Source organism: Lathyrus oleraceus, chromosome 6 (genome assembly GCF_024323335.1).
Source record: "Lathyrus oleraceus cultivar Zhongwan6 chromosome 6, CAAS_Psat_ZW6_1.0, whole genome shotgun sequence".
Classification (NCBI taxonomy): domain Eukaryota; kingdom Viridiplantae; phylum Streptophyta; class Magnoliopsida; order Fabales; family Fabaceae; genus Lathyrus; species Lathyrus oleraceus.
This window is the reverse complement of record NC_066584.1, coordinates 154,950,914-154,976,014: the sequence shown is the minus strand read 5'-3', so window position 1 is coordinate 154,976,014 and position 25,101 is coordinate 154,950,914. Positions and strand designations below refer to the sequence as shown.

Genomic DNA, 25,101 nt, shown 5'->3' with positions numbered 1-25,101 from the left:
CATTGTGAGCAAAACAACTACGACCTATCAGGATATTAAATTACACATTCTTAAACAAGTATGAATAAAAATGATAAACCTAAAAAAACAACAATAATTCCTTGCAATTTTCTAATTGCAGATGATCTTTGGTCATTGAATGCAACTATGATTCGTCCATTTTTTTTCTAGTTAGAAAAATTTCCTAATTTCTTCCTATATAGATTTGTTTGTTTTACCATTGAACAACTTCATTTTATTTAATAACCTTGAAACAAGAATAAAGTATATTCACCTTTTAAAGGTACACTACATATGAATGACATAGATTTTATCCTTATCAATTTAACATATTTTTAGAATATTATTTAATTCAGTTATTGTTTAGATGTCACGACATCAACTAATATCTTCCGATACTTGAATTATTGGAAATTAATAGTTGAACATTATCGTAATACCATTTATTATTAAGAACTGATCTTGCATTCTCAATCAACAAAACACCGAATGTCCTTATCTAAAAAACATCAGTAAATATCTAAAATTACGTAAAACTAACACTAAACATCTAAAATTACATAAAACAAATACTATTTACCTAAGATGAAATGATGAACACGCCTATTTTATTTTAAACACAATGAACGCACCTATTTGAAATTATAATAATTCACATAAATGAGTTATCATTGAGATTATTTACCATAGTTAATTCACTAAGACGAGTTGCTCGCCAATGATCGTGTAGGATGGTATGAGACAACGGTTGGCTACCGAAAAAACGAGTTTATTGATTTTAATTAACTATAAAAATATTTTTATCATATTTTTACTATAACTCTTAGTGTCGAATTTTCTATAGATAATTCTTTCATTTTTAATTTGACATATATTAATTGTGTCAATAAATAAATGGAAAATTAACAAAACAGAGTGGACCAGATACGAGGAAATTATGAAAATAAAAAAAACTTAAGGGGCTGAAAAATCAGAGTGCCAAGAGCTAAACCCCAAATTCTCCAGGTCTCTCATTCTCGAATATTTTCATTTCATGGAGTTCAGACCTCGTGATTACAAAACTGAGCATGAATCTCACGCGCTTCCTCGAACACGCGCCGATGCTCATCCTCTCTCCCCTCCACTTCCGCCTCTCACACAGGTCCTTGAATCGTAAACTATCTGCTATATGCTATCATGTATTATCGGTGTTGCGTGGTGTTGTGATTAAGTGGAATTTTAGGGAAATAAACCATCAATTTCCGTTTCTTCAATTTAGTCACTAAATTCTGTATAAGTATATTAAGTAACTCCTGATTTACTCCACGTTGTTAAGATTTTTGGGGATTAAACTCACGGATTTCATATAGTTTAGGAATTACTTGTTATATTTTTATAGTTTAGGGATTAAATTGGAGAGTGATAGTTTAGTGACTAAAATGTTGGTTTATTCAATTTCAATGCATGTTTGAACGTGACTGGAATGAAATGGAATGGTATGGAATGAACTTCCATTGTTTGGATAAATTAAAATAGAAAGGAGCTGATAAAAATGAATTTATATGGATTCCATTCCATCACTTACCACCATATTTCTCCGTCTTAAAATATTCAAACAATAGAATGAAATCTCCATTTTGCTCCACTTCATTCTCCATTCCGCTCTGCTCCATTTTGATCGGTTCATTTCATGATATCTAAACATAATCTTATTTTTATGTTCTAAATTAAGGAATCTATACAATATTTCTAAAAATAAAAGTAGTGACATTGAAATGATTCATTATCATCCTTATGTTAGTACTTTGGCTAAATTACAGCTAAATTACATATTTGGTCCTCCAATTTTACTTATTCATGAAATTAGTTCCCCTATTTTAAATTCAAACAATTTTGATCTCCCTCTCACGTTTTTTCATAGGAAATCGATGAGATGTTCATTTTTAACTTATATTTTTATCTATAAAGTTTCACAATAAGTTTATATACGATGATTTGTCATGTTTCATAAAAAATTTATTATTTAAAAAATAGAAACATTGTTAATTTTAAGTCTAAAGTATTAGAGGAGGGCCAAAACTATTTAAATTTAAAATAAGAGGGACCAATTTCGTGAATCAGTTAATATAGGGGGCCAAAACTGTAATTAAACCTATTACTTGTTATCTTTAAAAAGATTAAATCTATCATGTTATTATGTCAACTTTTTAAAAATCTTTAACATATACCAAATTATAGATTTAGCCCTCCAAAATCTTATATTGAAGCATATCTGTTGTCATTATTTTTACTATTGTGAGTAGTGATTTGTATTCGTCTTTTAGTCTATTAGTCAGGCACATTAGATTAGAACAACCTACATAAAGAGATTTGTGCTTGTACATTATTCACACTGAAAATATAATATTCAGTTTTCACATTATCCTTACAAACATTACAATTGTAGTTGTGACAAACTGACAATATTCAGTTATCTGTTGATATACTCTATTTAGGTTAACGATGCTGTGGTTGGTGGGAATGCTGATTTCTATGATCCACTGAGAGGAGGAATTGATAATGATGCAAAATCCACCCCTCCAGATCCCGACAATTTGAGTGAAACTTCTGCTGATCAGCCAATAAAGGAGTGGACCTCTTTCAGGAGACTACTTATGCAGAGGTTTCCTGTTTCAAAAATGGTCTCCCTTTCTTCAGTAAGTTTTACTGTATTTCCTTTTTTTGGTTACTATAAAATTTTAAAGAAGGTGCTATGTATAAATATATGGTGGTATCTGAGGATGGCTGAGGGTAAAGTAAATGTAGTGTTTGTCATGCAAGGGGAGCATGTTTTGTAATGACACAACACTACTACAGACACTTCATATTGAATTTGAACATTCTTAATTGCCCGTAGTGATTGATCGACGTATGAATTTTGATACTGCCCTGAGTTAGGATCAACCGCTGTGGATTTGGGCAATACCCTTCTGCTAGGGTTATTCTATCTTTCAATGTCTTTTTCGGGGCTGGATATTTTTCCGTTTCACAAATATAGAGCTTTCTATTGTTCACTGGTTTCCATGTGAGAAAACACTGATTCATAGGCCACTTTAGTGGATTATTAACTATCAAATATTTTTAAGAGGTTTACCTATCATTTGTAGACTTGCAGATGCGATGATTACTGGCTGTGCAAAAGGAAAACCTGACTAAAATCACTTCAATTCTTATTAAGCACACTTTATGTAGCACCTTAGAGATATTTTTGAATTTTTATTTTAATTATCTAATTATTTATTTTTCAAATTACAGATGCCCGATGTTTTAATGAGAAGTGGAAAATGTATGCCAAACTGCCAATATCTTTTACATCGATTTTTAATGTTTTGTCCTTTATTTAACCTCATTTACTTATATGGTGTCCCAATTTTCAGCACATGACAAATCTTCAACAAGTATGCACTTGGAAGAACTAGATGATCCTAAAAAATTTGCAGACGAGGGTGTCAAGGTGATTACTTGGCAGGAGTATGTTTCTCGACTACACGAGCTCAAAGATGAAATTACCCGTTCTTGGCTTGCTGATAACCGTGTAACATCCTTAAAGTTATCTATAAAGGTGACCTTCAATGTATTTAATAAGTTATTTTTGCAATGTTATTGTTGTACAAGTTAAATCACCGTTTTTGTTTTTCGAAATCAAGAAGAAAGATAAACATATTTGTTTTTTAGTTGTTCCATTTAGCTAGAATATATTATATGAATGATGCTTATTTAACTGATTGACTTGAAGGTTTAATCTAGTAGGTTGTCAGCTATTTGATCCTTTAATATGATATTTTACATTTTTTAGATGCTCTGATAGAAGTTAGGAAAATCTGAGATACTTCTTTTACTGTTAATAAGCATTGGACAAGTCATGTCATCTAGAAATATGACATTATAAAAATGGCTTAGGTATTCTTCACCTTATAAACCGATTTTGTGAGGTTGAGTTAAATTCTAAGCCCAAATTTTAAGACCGCGTTGAAGTAATATAAAATAAGTTCGTTGTAGGCACCCATGTTTGTCCTTGCTCTAGGCCCAAGGCGGTGTGTTGGAAAAGTCTCACCGCCTAGAGGTATGACTTAAGTAGTGTCTGTCACCCTTAAGTCAACTTCCTAGTCAATTGAAATCAAGTCCCAAAGGGTTGACTCATAAATCCATATTATGAATAAATTCATGAAATCTAATAAAACTCATTATTATCGAATGTATAATATTCTGGTCTATAGACATTGTACAGTGTTATTTTTTATATGTTTATACATATTAGTATTTTTTTCATTTTGTTTAATATACCTCAGCGTACCTGTGTCCTAAAGTTTACAAAGTACGTAGTGCCCTGCTTTTGGTTGTATATTATAAGAGACGGACAATCTCCATTTTAGTGTCTATGCAACACAATCTTCTTTTTCTTTATGTCATATACATGTATCTAGTCGTTTGACCTTATCTAGAAATCCTAGGTTAGAGATCCTTCCTTGTGTAACCTTTCAGCTTAGCACAGTTCTTGTTGCTTGTTTATGTGTTTCTGTGCTTGGTTTCCCATTTCTCAGATGATATAGGGACGGAAGTGCCCTTGTAAACTGTAATAACATTTTTATATTTTCTTTTCCTTCGTGCTTTATTCACTCTCGGTAATGTTTTTGTTTTAAAAATATATTGATTAAATAGAAGTAAGTGGCTTCCCAGTTTACTAACTCATATTCTACTATCTTGAGAGTGCGTGGTTGAGATAATGATTTCTTTTTGTTTCTGATCTTAATTGTGTTGCTAATGGTAGACTATGCACATCTGAAAATGATTATTTATTTGCAGGTTGCTAAGCTTATGGTGGATACATCAGTATTTGAGTTTTATCCTACTCTATTTGTCCTTGTCACAGATATCATGGACATGCTTGGGGACCTGGTTTGGAAACGCATAAAACAGAAAGCAGAATTTACTGAAGACGGAGCTTTACTCTGCAACTTGGCAGGTACTTTCTCAATTTGAATTGCTTACATACGTAGTTTGTACCTATGATGCATAGATACGGGTACTGTTACGGGATACTGCTTTTATAAAAATCAAGGTACGTGTACGTCAATTAAAAAAAAAAGAGTATCTATATAAAATGTATCATTAGTGAACTAAATTGTTTAATTCAAAACAAAACATCACAATAAAAGTTTAAAATATTAAAAAACTGTTAAATTATAATACAAAGAAACTAAAATACATAATATATTATATTAATACATGAGAAAACCACAAATTTGACTCGAAACCGACTAATGAGAAAAAAATGAAGTACCACAAATACGGTGCGGGTACTTCACCATTTTACAAGTACCCATGCTTCAGAGGCTTGTAGTAATGTGATTCAGTCAGAACTATCTAGTCATTGATCAAAATCTGGAAGTTGACAGCTGGCCGTCTATTAAATCTCTCAATTGAACATGTCATGGAGAACTCAGAAGAAAATCAAACAATTGTGGGCAAATGGATTTATAATAGTTTTAGTTTGAGGGATTCTGACCCAAGGCTGCAAAGGCAATATGTCTTTGTAATTATGATAGTTTAAATTTAAAAAAGAAATTGGTTAAATTTGGAATATAACTTGTGGTTTATGATTTGTCCATGTATTTGCTTTAGGAGAGCTAGAAACGTAGAAAGGAAACATGAGAAGTTTCTACTTGTTATGAACCAAATAGCACGAACTTGTGAGAATCATCTGATACGGAACTCTAGTTTTGCTTATTAGGATTTATTATTTTATTTATTAGTATTTTTATTTTGAATTTCAATATTATAAGGATTACTATCATTTAAATTTGAATGATAGTAATTATAGGGAAAGATAGTTACTAACCTAATTTAATTAGGACTTTTCTTTTACTGTAAGCCTATTTAAAGGCATTTAGATTGGCAATAAAATTCATCAATGATTATTATCAAACAATATTTCTGAAACCAAGAAGAGACTCAGTCAAGGAGGAGTTTGCTTCTGTCTTCACCATAGGTCGAAGCAGAGCTTCTACCGCGTCTAGGACTGTGTCAACACGATCCAAGACAAGGGACCATAACATCATCCTACACAATTTGTTTTACATTTTTTCAAAATCACAATGGTACAAAAGCAAATCATTGGTTCAGTGGTTGAAAATATGAGATCAATTGTTTGATTGGTGAAAATCAATATGCGAAGTTTTATTTGAATTTTATTTGTACTATTTATCATTATCTGGAAAACTTATCTATAATAATTCTTCTAAATGTTTTTTTCCCCATCTGGTTCAACAAGACTGATGTCAGCATGGTGCTTAGCCCAACTAACTAGAATGAAATTAGTAATACCAGTTTGGACCATCTCTAACTTTATTGTTTTCAAAATATTACTATGATTTATGGAGTTTCTTTTGATAAAATGCATGTAGTAGTTATTTGTTTGTTGTTTTTAAAATGCCACTAACTAAAGGGGCATCATTATGATAAACAAATGCAGTAGTTTCTTATTATTAATACACAAATATGAAAATGTATATGAAGTAAAAAATGCATATGAAAGTATGTATATTTGTATGAGGTTAATTTCTATGCTGCGATGCTGTAAAGCTTTTTTACACATGCATCAAATCAAATCACACCTAGGGATATTTTAGTAACTAACCTAAGCAAGTGGAATCATGAGATGGTTTGATTGAATGTATGTGTAAAAAGTTAATTATCGGTATATACAAATTAAATCCTATTTGTATATATTAAAAACTAAAATAAAATTGATCTGTGACTGACTGTTCCCCTCTCCCACGTCCCTATGTAATTATTATCGTTGGCAAGTACTTTGACAGTAGGGATCATAAACAAAACGATATACCAAAAATACGAATGCATTGGTGTCAGATACAAATGTTAGCAGGATAAGCCACCATTTTGGATATACATGCATTATAGAGGAGTGCATATATGATGTATGATTTGTAGAAATACAGTTTGGGATATTTCTTATTTGGGATGAATTAACCAATTGAAAATATGCCCTAACTTCAATAAAGGCCCTCACTATCTCAAACATAAGAAGTCGCCAAATATGTTTGAATGTTTCCATCTGTATCACATTTATTGAGATAACTTTATACACCATTCAAGCTTTATGCGCCATTTAAGCTGATGATCTGTGACATTCTTTTTTCTAAAGTATTTTATTTGAATTTTGTAGAAAACTTTGATGCAAGTGATATCTGCGCCGATGCCAAAGAAACTTGCTATAACTGGTTCAGCAAAATTGGTGCTGTGCAAGATCTTCTTCCACGCATGTGAATTCCTTATCCCTCCCTCTATTTAACTTATTTGTGATATGCTTTTTTTGACGAAGTCAAGTTTCTTCTGTTTATGTTGGTTTGAGACTTTATGATGCCATTGTTCACCTCTATTTTCTTCATATACTCACAATTAGAATTTCTATCAATTCAGTTTTAAAAGACTGTTCATAGCTACGCCCTTACAAAAATCACATCCATTTAAATTTCTGCAATCTTAACGCTAAACCCAAACACAATAAATAGCCATTTTTCTCTTTGTTGGTGAAGCACAGCTTTGTTATATATAAAAACAATTTGTGGGTCAGTGCAAACTGCTTATGCTTTTGGGATAATCTGGTTCCTGATATGTTAGGAAAGCCTCCTTGACCTAGTTCTTTGACTATTGCTCTATTGTTTACGTGTGTTAAGAGTCCAATACTAGGTGAGATGAGATAAACTTTAAAAAGTGTTTATTAGTGGGAGCATCCCTCAACCTTACAAGGATGAGTTATATCCAATCCGAATTTTAAGTAGGGATTAGAGTCCATCTAACACGGTGCGCTTGCAGGAACTAGAGCTTTAAGTGGAAGGAAGTGTGAGACAATAGAGAAATGTATCCAAATTGACTGCTGGAATTGTGCAGGAATCATGATTGGAGATGGGGAGAGGGAAGAAAAGTGGTAAGAGTCTCACGTCAGACAATATATGGTCTGAGCATGTTCTTATAAGTGGGGGCAATCCTCATCCTACAAGTCGGTTTTGTAAGGTTGAGTTAGGCCCAACCACATTTCTTTAACATGGTATCAAGAATCTGGTTTAAGATCTGGTGGACCACCTGCTATCAGGTTTCCGCTATCGGGCCACCCACCATTTATTTCCACGCTCCAGATGTCCAGTTTTGGGAGTGAGGGTGTGTGTTAAGAGTCCCACATCGGGCAATATATGACCTGAACATGTCATTCTAAGTGGGGGCAATCCTCACCCTACAAACCGGTTTTGTAAGGTTGAGTTAGACCCAACCACGTTTCTTTAGCAAAAAAGAGTACATTGAGTGAGGAGTGTCGGAATGACATAGGAAAGAATTTAAAGAAGTGTTGCCTTGTGCAGGGATTACGATTGGAGACAGGGAGAGAGATGAAAAGGAATATATGGAGTGAGTACATTGAGTGAGGAGTGTCGGAATGACATAGGAAAGAATTTAAAGAAATAGGAAAGAATTTAAAGAAGTGTTGCCTTGTGCAGGGATTACGATTGGAGACAGGGAGAGAGATGAAAAGGAATATATGGAGTCAGGAATAACAGAATGACGTAGGGAATAATTTAAAGAAGTGTTGGATATGGTAGAGCTGAGATTTGGGGTCTCAGTCTCTAGGTATATTCATTTTCCTTTTGTTATTCAAACTGCCAGAAATTTTGCATCTAATTGGTCTTACATTGCACCATTGATGCAATCATCAATCACTTTGTTTCATCAGGGTTACTTCCTTAAATCTGTTTAGTAGCTTAAAGTAGGTTGTTTTTTCCTAACAAATCAATTATTGCATCTACATCAAGAAGCTTAAGCTTTTGTGTTATTTTGGATTTAGTTAGAAATTGGACCTACGCGGCTAATAGTTCTAAAATACATGAACTTCGATAAAAAAATGTTGGGCTGGCTGTATTCAATAGGATTTTTTTTTGGGCAGTGGTATAGGGCTGTTATTTGCAGATATGTACTTTGTTGTGGAGTGTCGTCTTCTTATAATTAACTTCAAAATTATTTTTGAACCTCTGATAGAGTGTTGAAACAGAAGATTGTAAGCAATGCGACAAACAATGTTTTCTGTCAATATTGCTTAAAACATGGCTATATAATAGATCTACTTTCAGAAAACTATTTGAAGAGTTTGTTAAAAACATTTGAAAAATTGCTGCACTGAAGATTGCTTCTTACTGAATGAATGGCATGTGCTGACTGTTTATATGAAATTGTATCATAGTTACTTGGAGCTTGCAATATTGCCTTGCCGGCGTTTTCTTCTCGACCAGCCTACAGACAGTCTCAAACGCTTAGTGATGATGACAAGAGGATTAGGAGATCCAGTGGCATCTGCATATTGCCGTCTATATATGGCTCATTGTGCTCAGAAGTTGCCATCACATGAAATAGGTATTTTGGTTTATACTGTATGTCAAGATGTATAAAACATGTGAACCAGATGGATCATTTTAATTGCTAAAATAAATCTGTATGTATCCAAAGCTTTTTTTCTGGTCTTGCTTATGTAATTGTGTGTCAAAATGCTAGTTCCTAGCAAACTGCAATTCAAGACCTCATATGAGATGTTATACATGCTCTTTATTGTCAATACACAAATACTTTGTTTTGAAATTCTTGTATTTCTTCTCTAAATTTGTGAAAAATAGAAATAAGAAATTTTCTGAATCTGCTTGAGTGTATAAAGCTCTCAGCAACCATGATATTTATACACACTATATAATTAAAAGGCCGGAATAAGACTTAAATGCTCATTTTTAATATAAAACATACAATCTAAATATACATGAACCCTAATACACTAGAGGGTAATCGATTAATAAGATATGTGCTAGTGAGAACGGCCTCCCCCCAAATGTTTTGGAACATTTTGATGAAACAACAGTGCTCGGGTATGGTCTAATAGATGCCTATTTTTTCTTATGCCATTCCATTTTGTTGTGGTGTTTTAACACAAGAAGACTCATGGACAAATTCCCTCTTTTTTACAAAAGGAAGTAAGAACATGATTGAAGTACTCTTTTCCATTATCAAATCTGAGTCTTTTGATGTTTACTTTAAATTGATTTTTAATCAGGTAGAAAAACTTTGGGAAAACAAAATTGACGCTAGACTTGTTTTGGAGTAAAACCATCCAAGTAGCCGGGGTACAATCGTCTATAAAAGTCACAAACCACCTAACACGTGTTACCCCAAACATCTGAATGAATAAGATAGAAGGGGGAAAGGCTTCTTTTGTTGTTTAATGAAAAAAGTAAACGCACGCTTATGTTTAGCAAACTCACACATCACAATGAAGACTTTCAATATCTACCTTATTAAATAAAGATGAAAACAAAACTGTAACGACTCCAAAAGAAGGATGACCTAATCGACAATGAAAAAGATAATTTTTTTCCTTTTTAGAGAGTACTGACTATCACATAAGTGAGTGGGACCAGTGGACTTCTGTACACCGACCTGGTTCTTCAAGATAGTAAAGATCATTCCTTTCTCTAGCACATCCAATCGTCTTTTCCGACTCCTTATTCTGAAATATACAATAATCATTATGAAAAGTCACACTAGATGATAAATTGTTTGTAAGTTTTTGTATGGAGACAAGGTTCATGGATAGTTTTGGAACATGGAAGACCCTTTTTAGGGTTATAGAATGATTTATTTCAATATCTCCAATGCCAGCTACAATTACAAGAGTACCATCTGCCGTAGAATTTTTTTTATTACTGGGATAAGGGGAATATGTAGAGAACTGTTTCGAAGAGGGTGTCATGTGGTATGTGGTTCTTGAATCTAATATCCAAAAATACGTAAGGTAATCCAAATAAGAGTGAAAGCTTATTAGAATACGCTACATTTTTCCATACTATTGGTCATAAAAGAAACAAAAGCAACCACCAAATATTTATGCATAAGATATCAAAGAAAACAAGATTCGATGAAGTAATCACCACAAAAAATGTAGGGACAACGTGTGGTACTGTGCAGACGGCTGCTGAAAAATGTGCAGAGCTGTACCGGCGGTGGCAGAAAAACTGTACGAATGACTTTCGGAAAGTGTACAGACAGCGGCTGGACAGACAACTACCGGAAGAAGTACGGAATTATGCAAATGACTGCCGGAAAGAACAAACAGTGTTTAATTGAAAAAACATGACAATGTTGTCCAATCAAAATTTAAGGGTTTTGACAGCATAGAAATGCCTAGTCAGATTTCTAAATAATTAATAATGGAAGTAGAGTCCCCTAGATTAGGAGCTCTGATACCATGTGAAAAATAATAATAAGAAATTTTCTAACTGCTTGAGTGTATAAAGCACTGAACAAGTATGATATTTATACACACTATAGAATTAATTACATATTATATTTACAAGGAGAAATAAATAAGGGTCTTGCTAACGAGTGTCTCAGGAGCACTCTTTAAGGATTCCAAATAAAAAAATATTCTACAGAAAAGTTAACCATTTCAATTTCTAAAGTATTAAAAACATACCTTTCCAAAAAAACTTGTTATTTTAAGGGCTTAAAGAGTGCCCCTGGGGTTGCCCCTTAGGCACTCGTTAGTATTTCCCAATAAATAATAGTCCAACTCTTTAAATGCATGAATCTAAATATACACGATCCTAAGACTTAAATGCTCATTTTAATGGAAAATATACAATGTATTTTTTCTATTTCCAACAAAATTACCAAGTTTTACCGGCCATTGAGAATGTGATCCTTCTGCAGGTTAATACCTTATTTTATTTACTATTTCAGATAAATTAGAATAACAAATCTGGGTTATTGCTATATACTCTTTTCTGGTGATGTTTTGTGCTCTTGTTTTGTATTCTGTGGTCTTATTTTGTATTCTGTGCTCTACAGTTGTGCTTGGTTGCCCTATGAATGCTTAAGGTCCTCTTTGATTTCTATTTCCATTGTTTTGATTTTCCGTTTTCACATTTAATTACTAAATGTTATATTATTTCACTTTCTTTGATGTTTTCACAGTTATATATAGAAAACAATGAAAAGAAGGTTTAGTTGTTTTCACCGTTTTATGTACAAATCCTTGTAACCAAGAAACACAATGAAACAGGTGGCATTTTTTGTAATTAAAAGTGTAAACTCTAAATGTATATAGAAATGGAAAGGAAACAGAAACGAAACAAGCCCTAATTTTCTCTCTTATCCTTTTTTCTCAATGGAATGCAAAGGTCATTGACTTGACCTCATTCTGTTTTTCTGCATTTTAATGTATTTCCTCGTGTTCATTTTCATAAAGCTCATTTCATGAATTGTGCAATTGTAACAGGCTATCTTGTTACTTGTGTTAATGATCTCAGAGTTATTTTGACACAAACCTTAGCTACCAATGAAAGTAATCTTGGAAATTTCCAAAATAACAAAAAATTGCAAATCAGTCTGATGGAACCAGCCATTGAGTACATTATGAAGTGTATATTTATTGGGTTATCCCAGGTATGTGATGAAGTTCATTTTAACGTGTTTACTTGTTTTGGACAATATTATGTGTTCCTAGTCCCACACATCTGTTTTTTTGAAGACCCCATACTTCCATTTTATTTGAAGATCCCATACACTTTTTTTTGAGGGGGAAGACCCGATACATCTTTGTTTTATGAAGCATATAACTGAAGTTTCATTGGTTGGTATCGTTGATCTCCCATTTTGAATTTTGCTTGAGCGATTCAAAAGAAAATGCTGGTTGAAACTTCGCGAAATATGCACATAGCTACATGCTTAGGGCACCTATTATTATAATGGAAAATCAAGTCCATGTCTTAATCTTCAATTAGAATTCTTGCTTATCATTACAGTAACTGGACAAAAAGTGTGAAAAAGAAAAATCAGTTTGCTAATTTTACCGTGTTTCTCTCCCCTCTTTATCCTTTGCATTATGATGATATATGTATATTTTCTATGCTCAAGAGACGAGTCAATGAAGTTCTATCAGAGCTTGGATTAATGAAGAATCAACAAAATTTTGGGACTGTTTCATGTGTTTCGCTTGTTCTTCATCATTTACTGAAGGAACTTCCTATTGAAGTAGTCAGTTCAAATGTTGTGCATATCCTTCATCTCATTGAATTTAACAATGATGATTCCTTTCATCAGGTTTGCATTTGCAATTTCTATCATGCATTGAATACTTCTAGTACACATTATGAAGTTATTTACTATATTCTAGCTAACCTTCTTTGTGTCTGTTTTTCCTATATGCACTTTTAATGTCTTTTTGGTAATACAGCACCTGAATTACAGATTGCTTGGGTTCAGGCTGTATGAAGGGAAATGCCCAGTTGACATTGTCAATGCTGTGTTAGATAAAGTTATGCAGGTGCTTATATATTTCTAGTCCATCTCGAGCTACATCATTACTTTCTTTACAATTTGATACAGTCTTTGTAGATCTACTATATCTTTAGGGAAATGATGTATTTTCTTTGTTGTTTCCTCTAGTGGCGGGCAAGCATGCTGTCAGGGGCATGTATTCTGTTTATTTTTTGTTTGAAATTAGAATGTAGGGAAGAGGTTTTATTAATAGAGGAAGGAAAAAGACTGGGCAATCTTAATTGATGTCATTTTTTTTTTTGGTTATTCTAGGAGGATATATATTTATCCAGTCTTGCGGTTCTTTCATTAAAAAGTATGTATTGATTGTTGGTTGAGACATACTAAGTTGGGTTTATGCTTGTATAGACTGTAAAAATTTTAAGTTGTTTTTAATTCTCTCACGTGCACCTCATTACTATGTATAAACTTAAGGTAAAGGCTATTTTGCATGTATTAGCATCCCTTTCCCAACTTCTGTAATACGGTGAATTCGATTTTTGCAATTGTTTTTGCTTTTTAGTGATTTTATTCCGGGCTTCATTCCTAAGCATGTTTTTGACAGTCATTTTTCCTCCTGGTATTTGATATATTCTCTAATTTGGCTGCAATTTCAGGTTATTGGGACGTACAAAAGTCTTGATGAGTACCTGAAAGTCATAGATGCTTATGCCGATCTTATACATCAGAATCACATGGTATGTTTGAGTGAGTGGGTACAACCAGATCTGTTGCTCCTATAAACCGTGTGAATAAAAAAGGTGTTTATTTTTGTTTAGTAAGGCTGATATGCATTTGTACTAATCACCTTTTTTATTCCATTGCTGTGAAAATAGTATTTGTTGGAGGTTCAGATCTTTTGTTTTGAAATTATATTAACATTAGTAATGATGCCATTGGTTATCCTTGAAAAGCAGTGACAAGCAGGTAGTAAATGTCAAAATGGATTGGAGTTTGTAACTGCTTGAGACATTGATTTTATGACATACTTTTGATTAATTTAGACAAGCTTGAGTCCAATAACTCCCAAACCAGAGCAGATTTATGATAGAAACTGATTTAAATAATAAAATATAATAGTAATTATAATGAGTTTCCAAGAAGTTCGAGAGTCTTTGATCTCTCCCTTCCCAAATGTTCGAGAGTTGGGTCTCTCCCAATAACCACTCACTAATTCCCTGATAATAAACTCTCCCTATCTTCCCATATATATATTCTAAACATAAGCACAAAAATAACTCTGCACTAATCACTCTTAATAGTATCATAACTCTCCATTGACCACTCTTAATAATATAATAATTGCTATTTAAAAAGATAATTGCTAAGTCATATAAAAAGTCTAACAATACTCCACCCCTAAAGATTCACCTTGTCCTCAAGGTGAAAGAAATACACAGTAGAAAGATGTATCCTCCTGGATCCCAAAATTTGAAACAGAAAAATTGATTTGTACATGAAATACGAAAGTTTTCCTTAGGGTCAAATTTGCTTGCTAATGGCAGTCCTCTCGTGACCAGTTGTTGGTGTGATGGCGATACCGGCCGTGGAATTTTCTCGTTACCTGACTTTATCTTAGGAATATCAGTAAACACTACCGTGCCTATGTCGGATGGTTTTGACAATGGAGGTTGTTGGCCTAAGTCTAACCATTCCGGTAGTGTCCTCTCATTTGGTTCTTCGTTCTCTATTGAATCAATTTCAGACCTATATTTCTTGAGAATTGCATCTTTAAAATTTTCCCATGTGGAATTTGGATTGACCGAAATCCATAATTGGTACCATGTGAGGACTTTACCACTCATCCACTGTGCAATTTTTTGTATTTGATCTTCTTCTTTACATACACCTCCTGCATCGAAATATTTTTCAACCTTGATTGGTATTTCTAATCGTAACTGTTTGAGTTCTCTTCTCCAATCTCTAATTTCATTCAACACTTCATCAACAAGGTCAAACATTCCTTTCGTTCTTGATGACAACTCCATTCCTTAAATAATAAAATATAATAGTAATTACAATGAGTTTCCAAGAAAGAGAGTCTTGGATCTCTTCCTTCCCAAAAATGTTCGAGAGTTGGGTCTCTCCCAATAGAGTCTCTCCTAATAACCACTCACTAATTCCCTGATAATAAACTCTTCCCTATCTTCCCATATATATTCTAAACATAAGCACATAAATAACTCTGCACTAATTACTCTTAATAGTATCATAACTCTCCACTGACCACTCTTAATAATATAATAATTGCTATTTAAAAAGATAATTGCTAAGTCATATAAAAAGTCTAACAATTTACTTCTAAAACAGTCAGAATTTTCTCCCAATCGACTAACAACTTTTTTGAATGAATTACTCAACGAAGCACGGAGACGATATGGGTATCAGATACGATACCCGATATGGAGATACGGTAGTCATTGAAAAATTTAGGATACATTACGTTTAAAATGCGTATTTACAAAAATTAAAATTAAACATTAATTAAATGATTCTCTAACAAAATCCAATTGAGTTTGTAAAATTTGATAATAATTGATCAAGGAATTATATGAGAAAAAGAAAAAATTATTAAAGTTAAGAGAAAAGTAATTAAAGGAAAAGTTTGATTCTTGTTGTTGATATTTGTAAATATACTATTAAAAATATTTGTATATCGAATAGTCCCACATCGACTATATCATGTAATTAGTTATAATCTCTCTATATATAATAAAGTCTCCGTAGTGCTTTCAAAAACACACGGTTTATTCAAATGTCTCTTATTCTCTTGCATTTCAACATGATATCTAGAGCCGGCTAAGAGGCAATTCTTTCTTCGTCGTGCTTTACCCGGTTAGCCCACTAAGAGGTAATTCTTTCTTCGTCGTGCTTTACTCGGTTGATCCACTGTCTTCCGGTGAGAATTTTTTTTTTACAAACCGTGTCATCACTCCGGTTTGCCTCTCACTTTTCAAAATTCTTCGACGTCTGATCCCGACAATTTTTCTACCGCTCCGCTCTCCATATGACAATTGTTTCAGATCCGATGCTCATGGCTACTCCTCATAATTTTATGCCAAACTACGATGATTTCCTCAGGTGGTATCGGAATTATCAAAACTTAGATTCTACTGCTTCGGTAGCACACACTGGTAATTCATCTGCTTGTCTCTCTCAATCATCTTCTCTTGGATCTTGGGTCCTTGATTCTGGTACGTCTGATCATGTTATCGGTAATAAAAATATTTTTTCTTCCCTCTCTACATCCGGTTTCTTACCTACTATAACTTCTGCCAATGGTTCTCAAACCCGATCCGAAGGGATTGATACTGTTCGAATTCTACCTTCTCTCTCAGTTATTTCTGTCCTCTATGTATCTAATTGTCCATTTAATTTACTTTTAGTCAGTCGTTTAACTCGTTCTCTTGATTGTAGTGTCACCTTCACTAAGAATAATGTTACCCTGCAGGATCAGAGTTTGGGACGGACGATTGGGGTCGGATGTGAGTCTCAAGGCCTTTATTACCTCTTAGTGTCATCTCAGACATTCTCAGCCAAAGATTCTCCACTCACTATCCATGTTCAGTTAGGTCATCCCAGTCTTTCCAAACTACATAAGTTGGTGCCAAATTTATCGAAGGTATCTAATTTACATTGTGAGTCGTGTTAGCTAGGGAAACACACTCGTGGTCAGTTTCCCAATCGAGTCAATAAACAAGATTCGTCCCCTTTTGCTTTAGTTCACACCGATGTTTGGGGTCCCTCGCGTACTGTCTCTACTCTTGAGTCTAGATATTTTGTCACCTTTATTGATGATTTTTCACGTTGCACGTGGTTATTTTTAATGCAGAATAGATCTGAATTATTTTCTATTTTTGAACAATTCTATCAAGAAATAAGAACTCAATTCGGTGTGTCTATCCGTACCTTAAGAAGTGACAATGCCCGTGAGTATTTATCCCAACAATTTCAAAATTTTATGTCAAACAATGGTATTCTTTATCAAACATCTTGCCCTCACACACCTCAACAAAACGGGGTGGCCGAACGCAAAAGTCGGCATCTTGTAGAAACCACTCGGACCCTACTTCTCCATGGTAATGTTCCGCTTCGGTTTTAGGGGGATGCTATGCTAACGGCATGTTACCTTATAAATCGCATGCCCTCATCTGTCCTTAACAATAAAATCCCTCACTCAATCCTTTTTCCCAATTGCCCACTTCACCCAATTCCCCCCCGAGTCTTCGGGTCCACATGTTTTGTACACAATCTCTCTCCTGGTCTTGATAAACTCTCAGCTCGATCACTAAAGTGTGTCTTTCTTGATTATCATCGATCCCAAAAAGGTTATCGTTGTTATTCACATACTCTACAACGATACCTAGTATCGCCGATGTTACCTTCTTCGAGTCGGTTCCATATTTCGAGTCCAGTCACGTAACTCCAGAACCCATTCAAAAAAGTACTCTCACACCTTTTCCGGCAGTTATTAATGTCCCGCCTACCATTATCCCCCATCAGTCTAGGGTTCCTGACCCACCCACTTCTCGACCACTTCAAACATATCAGCGTCGTCACCCAACGCCTGTCGTCCCTGTCCCTGAGGTCATACCTGTCCCTGAGGTCATTGCAGACTCTCCTCCGACGCCTCCGCCATCACCGGATCTGATCCTTCACCCTGAGTCCGATCTTCCGATTGCCCTTCGAAAAGGTATACGTCAAACACGAAATCCTTCTCCACATTATATTGATTTATGTTATCATCGTCCTTCCCCTTTGCAGTATACTTGTTTGTCTTCTTTGTCTTTTGATTCTATTCCTAAAACTCCAGGTGAAGCATTATCTCACCCTGAGTGGAGGCAAACAATGATTGATGAAATGCGTGCTCTTCAAAGCAGTGGTACCTGGGAACTGGTTCCTTTACCCCATGTGAAATCTTTAGTAGGTTGTCGTTGACTTTATACAGTGAAGGTTGGTCCAGATGGTAAGATTGATCGATTTAAAGCTCGCTTGGTAGCCAAAGGATACACTCAGATTTTTGGATTGGATTATAGTGATACCTTCTCGCCTGTAGCCAAGATGACATCTGTTAGACTTTTTCTAGCCATTGTAACCATTCGACATTGGCCTTTTCATCAACTTGACATCAAAAATGTTTTTTTACATGGTGATCTTGAAGAGGAAGTATATATGGAGCAACCACGTGGATTTGTTGCTCAGGGGGAGTCATCGAATATGGTGTGTAGGTTACACAGGTCTCTTTATGGTCTTAAGCAATCTTCGAGAGTTTGGTTCGGCAAATTCAACACTGTAGTACAACAGTTTGGTATGGTCCTTAGTGAAGCTGACCATTCTGTTTTTTATCGTCACTCAGTCCAAGGGTGTATTTATCTTATTGTGTATGTAGATGATATTGTCATAACTGGTAGTGATCAACAGGGTATACTCCAGTTAAAGCAACATCTCTCAAATCAATTTCAGACAAAAGATCTTGGTAAACTTCGCTATTTCTTGGGTATTGAGGTAGGTCAATCTAAAGATGGTTTGGTGATTTCTCAACGGAAATATGCTATGGATATTTTGGAAGAAACAAATTAGTTGAATGTTAAACCAGCTGATACTCCTATGGATCCAGGTGTCGAACTACTACTCAATCAGGGGGAGCCTCTTTCTGACTCAGGAAGGTATAGAAGATTGGTTGGAAAGTTGAATTATCTCACAGTCACTCGTCCAGACATTTATTTTGCAGTTAGTGTGGTAAGTCAGTTCTTAAACTCCCCTTGTCAGGAACACATGGATGTTGTTATCCGGATTTTGAGATACATCAAATGTGCTCCAGGAAAAGGTCTAGTGTATGAAAATAAAGGACATACTCAAATAGTTGGATACTCCGATGTTGATTGGGCAGGGTCACCCATTGATAGACAATCCACCTCTGGATATCGTGTACTTGTTGGAGGTAACCTCATATCCTGGAAAAGTAAGAAACAAAACGTAGTTGCAAGATCAAGCGCCGAGGCAGAGTATAGGGCCATGGCAATGGCAACATGTGAACTTATTTGGTTAAAACAGTTGCTCAAGGAACTTCATATTGAAGAAGCAAGACCAATGACACTTATTTGTGATAATCAAGCCGCATTGCACATTGCTTCAAATCCAGTCTTCCATGAGAGGACCAAACATGTTAAGATAGACTGTCACTTTGTCAGAGAGAAACTCGAATCAGGTGACATCGTCACAAACTTTGTCAACTCTAATGATCAATTGGCAGACGTGTTTACAAAATCTCTGCGAAGCCCCAAAACTAATTATATATGTTGACTTATATGCTCAAGCTTGAGGGGGAGTGTTGATATTTGTAAATATAGTATTAAGAATATTTGTATATCGAATAGTCCCACATCGACTATATCATGTAATTAGTTATAATCTCTCTCTATATAATAAAGTCTCCGTAGTGCTTTTCAAAACACACAGTTTATTCAAATGTCTATTAGTCTCTTGCATTTCAACACTTGTAATAGAAAAAATGAAAGTGATAGGTAATTAAAGTTGAGAAAAGAAGAATTAAGGATGAGGAAGATTGATTCATATTCTAGAAATATGAATACACATGAGATTGACAAGCCATATCCATAGATATCTGAGACCTGTCCCCAGCGTATCGCCGCCGTATCGGAATGTATCGGAATTTTTATATTTTTTAAAATAAAAGAAATCGGATACTCCTTCGATACGTATCGGCGGTGTATCGGATACGTTACGGCATAGAATTTAGAGTATCAGTGCTTCATTGGAATTACTCATTGCCTTTCCCTCTCTTTTATAACAGAAAAGTCCCTAAAATTCAGGGAATATCCCAACTAACTTTAATTCCCACAGCTTCAACAACTTTCTAGAAGCTGTGCTTGTGTGAAATGGGCCCAATGACCGGCTCATCACTTGTGCTAGACCTTAGTGTCCTATCACAATTAATCTTCCTGCCACTCTCAAAGAACGTTTAAAACATTCTTTTGTAATCTTTCTTTTAAATACTCTCATCTATGCCAGGATAATCATTTGGACATTATTTTGAGAGGCATTTTAGAGCGTGCTTCAAATGGAGGAGTTACAATAGATGAAATGTCAAGCTTGCAATCTCTCTTAGTGAAGTTTCTGTCTCATTTTGAGTGTTTGGAAGATGTGTTTTGTCTGGTACATTCCTATAATATACTTTTGCACACTATCATCTTTCTATCATTTTTGTTATTCATAAACTTCAAAACATGAGCTGTAAATGAATGCTATTAGTGATTTTCTTTTATTGTTGTCATTTTGCAGAATCATTTTCCTGAAATCTTGGATATATTGCATGGGAAATCACAGGATGTTGTCTTTTTGCACATCCTTAATATGGCGACAAGGTACTACTTATAGCAAACAATTTGCTTTACTGTCCTTCCACTCAATGTTGGCATTCATATGACTCCTCTTGATTTTCTAGTACGTACATGATAAGCATATTCTTTCAGCTTTTGATGTAAAATAAATTTCAGCTTTTTTCATTTGGTGGCCACTCTCTAGTACATATATGATTCACATATTTTAAGGAACAATGGATTATTATTTGTTGAGCAGGAATGGTCGTATTAGGGATCCGACAAGGATACAGTTGCTTTTTGAAATTTCTCGGACTCTACATGATAATATGGAATTTCTAAATGCAAAGAATGATGATAGCCAAGTGGCACATTCAGTGTCCCGCTTTGTGCACATGGTAACTTTTGACTTTGCTAACATTCTTTGGCTGTGATAGGTTTTTGCCACGATTATGGTTTGTTGAGAACTGCCTCTAAATGCTAGGTAGATTATGGAGCAGAGATGGAACACCATTTAGCATTTCTGGTTGATTGCCGAGCATCTTTTGGCAGATTCAATGAGCTTAAGGTTTGTCATTCCTTTGTTTTAGTTGATTTTTGATAAAGTATACTTCTCTGAAACTACTACATATGACATCCGAATATCACAATGTTCTACAACTAGCGCATATTCCCATTCATTGTACGGGTAAGTAAGTTATGGGTATAGTAGTTCTTATTTAGGGAGTCATTCTATTCCTGATGTAACCAAGCAGTGGAATATGAACGGTCATTCAATCCAACCCACTATGCCATTCCATTTTTGACACAACCAAACACCACAATACAAATGGCCCCCTCGTTCCTATCCACCCCAATTTCATTTCAATTTCCTTAAAACAATTCGGTGTACCAGACATGCTCTTCTAAGTATAAAGTGTAAAGGCCAAAAATTGTTTGTAGAGTTTTGGAAGAAAGAAGTAACTTTGTTTGCAAATAGCACTGGTAAAATATATTGTGATATATAATCATGCTTTCTCGCAGGAAACTCTTGTTCACTCCAGCAATTCTTTAGCAATTCAATCTTTGCAATGTGCTAAGAAAGATCTGAGTTTTTTCAAGTCATGTGTCACATTTAGCGAAGTCACAATACCTTCTATCTCTAGTCAGAGACAATTTGATCTTTTTTTAGAGACTGCAGAGGTTGGTATGGGTGCTTTTAGCACATTAAAGTTCTATGTACTTTTCCTACATTTATTCACGGATTCATCGTTTGAATTTTCAGGTAGCATTCTTAGGGGGCTTGGTTTCTCATGTAGATGGATTAATTGATTCAGGAATCATCTGTTTGCATATCTTGGACAGAGTTGATGGTAAGTTTATATGTAAAATATGTAAAGGAGTCACCGAACCGTTGTTTAAGTACTAAGAACCAATATTTGAAAATGAATGCTATTCATTTATTACTAATGGTATGTTTGGGAATTTAATTGATGATAAATTCTTATATTCTATTATTCAATGATTTGAAAGGTAGCATAGAATTACTGCTAGGAATTGGAGATCCTAATTTCTCCCAACCAACCAATAACAATATAGCCGATCCCTTAACCCTTCTTCTAACCTCCCTATTATAGTTTTACAACTGCTTCCCTGGGCCAACTTGTATTTATAGAATAAGTCTTCACTATTGGAGGTCTATTGATAATAGATTCCATCTATTCTTTTCCAATAGGTGTTTTTATTTAACTCCTATATTATATTTTGGTTGCTTGTATCGGCATATTTTTGTTTTTCAGTTGTGATTAAAGTGCACTGGTTGTGCCAACATGGCTTCTTTCTAAAAGAATGCTTATTATAGTAAATCTAAATTGCATTCTTGCATCCAAAAATAGTTGACTGTTGTTTTGCTCGATTTTGTAGGCTTTCGAACTTCAGCTGATGTTGAAGGACTAGTTTCATCTATTAGAAAGCTGTGCGGCTTCTTAATTATGGTCCCAGGTTAATATTATTTCAACTTTTTACATTGATTTTCATTAAAATGTAAAAACCTCTTTTTTAAGTGAGGTCTCTACTATTATTATCTGCAATATAAAGATATGTGTGCTAGGTATTGAGATCTATATCTGTGTACTTACAATGATTTTCTTTAACCTCTTTGAAGGTAATATTAGTCTACCGGTTACCTATTTCCCAAATAACTTATTTTCATTGATCAGCTCCCAATCATGGTCAGTTTTCTTTTGGCATATATCTATAATTGAAACATATTCTCTCTTTCCTTTCCAAATCTTATTTGATGGATGAGTTGGAAACCCCTGCAGGTTTGATCCAAAAATAAAGACACAGATTTTTTCTGCTATCCTATTATTATTGACAACTTTATCGCAAAAGACTCTGCCATATCATGCAAATACACAGGTACAGCCTCGCCCCGGCCTATTTTGTATTTCTAAACTGCGATTAAGAGCAACTTATAAGTTATAACTCATATGATTACATAATGGAATAAAAATAATATATCATCCCCTCTGTCATTCCAAAATGAACAAAACAAGTGTTGATTTTCGTTACGAAGAATTGAGAAAAGACATGCCGGTTTCTTGTGCGTTGAAACTCCAGAATAACTGGTATAATTTATTTGAGTTGTTGTAGTTATAGGGTTTTAGATAATGAAGGAGGGAACAACAGTATGAAGGAGAAATGAATAGCATTTTCTCTTCTCAGAATTTGGGTTGGGCCTAACTCAACCCTACAAAACCGGCTCGTAGGATGAGGATTGCCCCCACTTATAAACACACAACACAGGTCATATCTCTTAGCAATGTGAGAGTAAATCCACCCCTTCAAACCCAACACAATGAAGGTGTTGGGGACTGCAACGAAGGCAAGCCAAATGCCGCAATTAAGGCGACTAGGGGCAAGCCGCAATTAAGGCAGAAATTCCAACATCTCTCAATCCTTCCGTTCCTCATATCTTCAGTAATATTGCTAATGCTTGATCATCAATCAACCATCTCTAGTAAACTCAATCAATCACTCCTTGCCCGATAAGTCGTTTCCTTTCCTTTGGCAACAACCTGCAGGGACAGAGAGGTAGGGAGGTAACACTGTTTTCTTCAGATCATTTATATTCTATCATCTTTGAGAAGTTTACTAATGGTTTAGATTCTAGAGTAGCCATAATCCCTCATTCCTCTGTAAATGCTATGTAAGATCTTGCTCGTCATTAGTAGTTTCTAACCAAGGTTCTGCTCTTGTGATGCCAGTTTTTTCTCATTTGCAGTGGCTATATAGTATGCACAATGGTTTATTGTTTTGTAAATCCCAGTTTTCCTGACCAATTATGGTTTGTAGTTTTTATAATCTATGTATCTTAATTTCCACTGCAATGTATATTTTTTGCCTTTCCAGATACCTGGCAACGACATGTTATATTATGGGGATTCATCTTACAAGCAAGAACTTGATTCTTTGTCTAAGGTCGTTCTTGAGAACCTAGTTTGTGCCGTTCAACAAGAACCTTCCCAGGTATATTCAGCATGGTTTAGTTAACATTGTTTGATTTATTTTACAAGTTTTAATTTGGTACTAATTTTATTATGTTAAATTGAAGCCTGCTCGAGGAAATATGGCACTCGAAGCTTGCAATTGCATTGCGTCATCTTTCATGGTAAGGTGTCATAGAATTGTTTGAATTCAGCTTTCCATTATTTATCACAAATTCAATATGAACAAAAAAATGTTAGACTGCCATGTTTCTTCGGTTGCAGCAAAGCAATGCATTGTCCTCAATTTGCCACACACTGATTGGAACAGCAAAGTCATGTTTGAGTGGCCAAGACAGATGCCTCCAATCAACTATTCAACTTGTAAACAAGCAATCGCCAACTTTGGCAGGGGCCATGGTGTCTACTTCTGTGTGATTTGTGTTTGTCTAGTTAGTTTGAGTCATTATTTTGTCTTTCCCTCTTTATTTGTTGGAGGGGTTTATTAATTTCAAATTTACTATTTGCCAAAATATCATCATTAGTATTTTGGTTTTTGATTTGGTGTTGTTCATGAACTTCTAGTTTAGAAGTAATGGGAGTTACCTTACAACAAAGTGGCATTATAGTGTAGCTTTGTGTACAAACCTCAGTTGGTTAAACATTTCAACTCAATTTATGTTCAAAATTATTTAAATGAGATTGGATAAAATTAAAGTTTTTTTTTTGTATCAATCCTTATAATTTTATATATATAAAATATCTAAAAATATATATCAATAACCAGACGGTTAATTGATTTATCTATATTCAACTGGTTCTTATTCCATCAAAAAATAATAATCCAGTGAACTGTCTTTCAAAACTTATTAAAATATCAAAATTCTCAAAGTTCGGATTCTCATACACAC

General features: G+C 34.5%; 1 protein-coding gene across 3 annotated transcripts; it reads left to right on the top strand.

The window, feature by feature from the left end:
* Positions 1-921: 921 nt before the first annotated feature.
* LOC127091467 (uncharacterized) lies at positions 922-24,890 on the top strand. Of its 3 annotated transcripts, none has more exons than XM_051030109.1 (23): positions 923-1,141; positions 2,475-2,675; positions 3,274-3,304; positions 3,396-3,580; positions 4,822-4,981; positions 7,205-7,301; positions 9,266-9,435; positions 12,344-12,510; positions 12,982-13,167; positions 13,301-13,390; positions 14,001-14,081; positions 20,416-20,559; positions 20,686-20,768; positions 20,983-21,121; positions 21,208-21,291; positions 21,747-21,905; positions 21,988-22,075; positions 22,626-22,703; positions 22,867-22,933; positions 23,027-23,123; positions 24,117-24,233; positions 24,319-24,375; positions 24,452-24,890. In XM_051030109.1, exons 1-23 carry the CDS (start codon positions 1,034-1,036, stop codon positions 24,626-24,628), a joined length of 2,766 nt encoding a protein of 921 aa, XP_050886066.1. In that variant the 5' UTR covers positions 923-1,033; the 3' UTR covers positions 24,629-24,890. The 3 variants fall into 3 exon arrangements, with proteins under 3 accessions (XP_050886068.1, XP_050886066.1, XP_050886067.1); XM_051030110.1 differs by having other exon boundaries at positions 925-1,141; positions 24,476-24,890; XM_051030111.1 differs by lacking the exon at positions 20,416-20,559 and having other exon boundaries at positions 922-1,141.
* Positions 24,891-25,101: the final 211 nt, after the last annotated feature.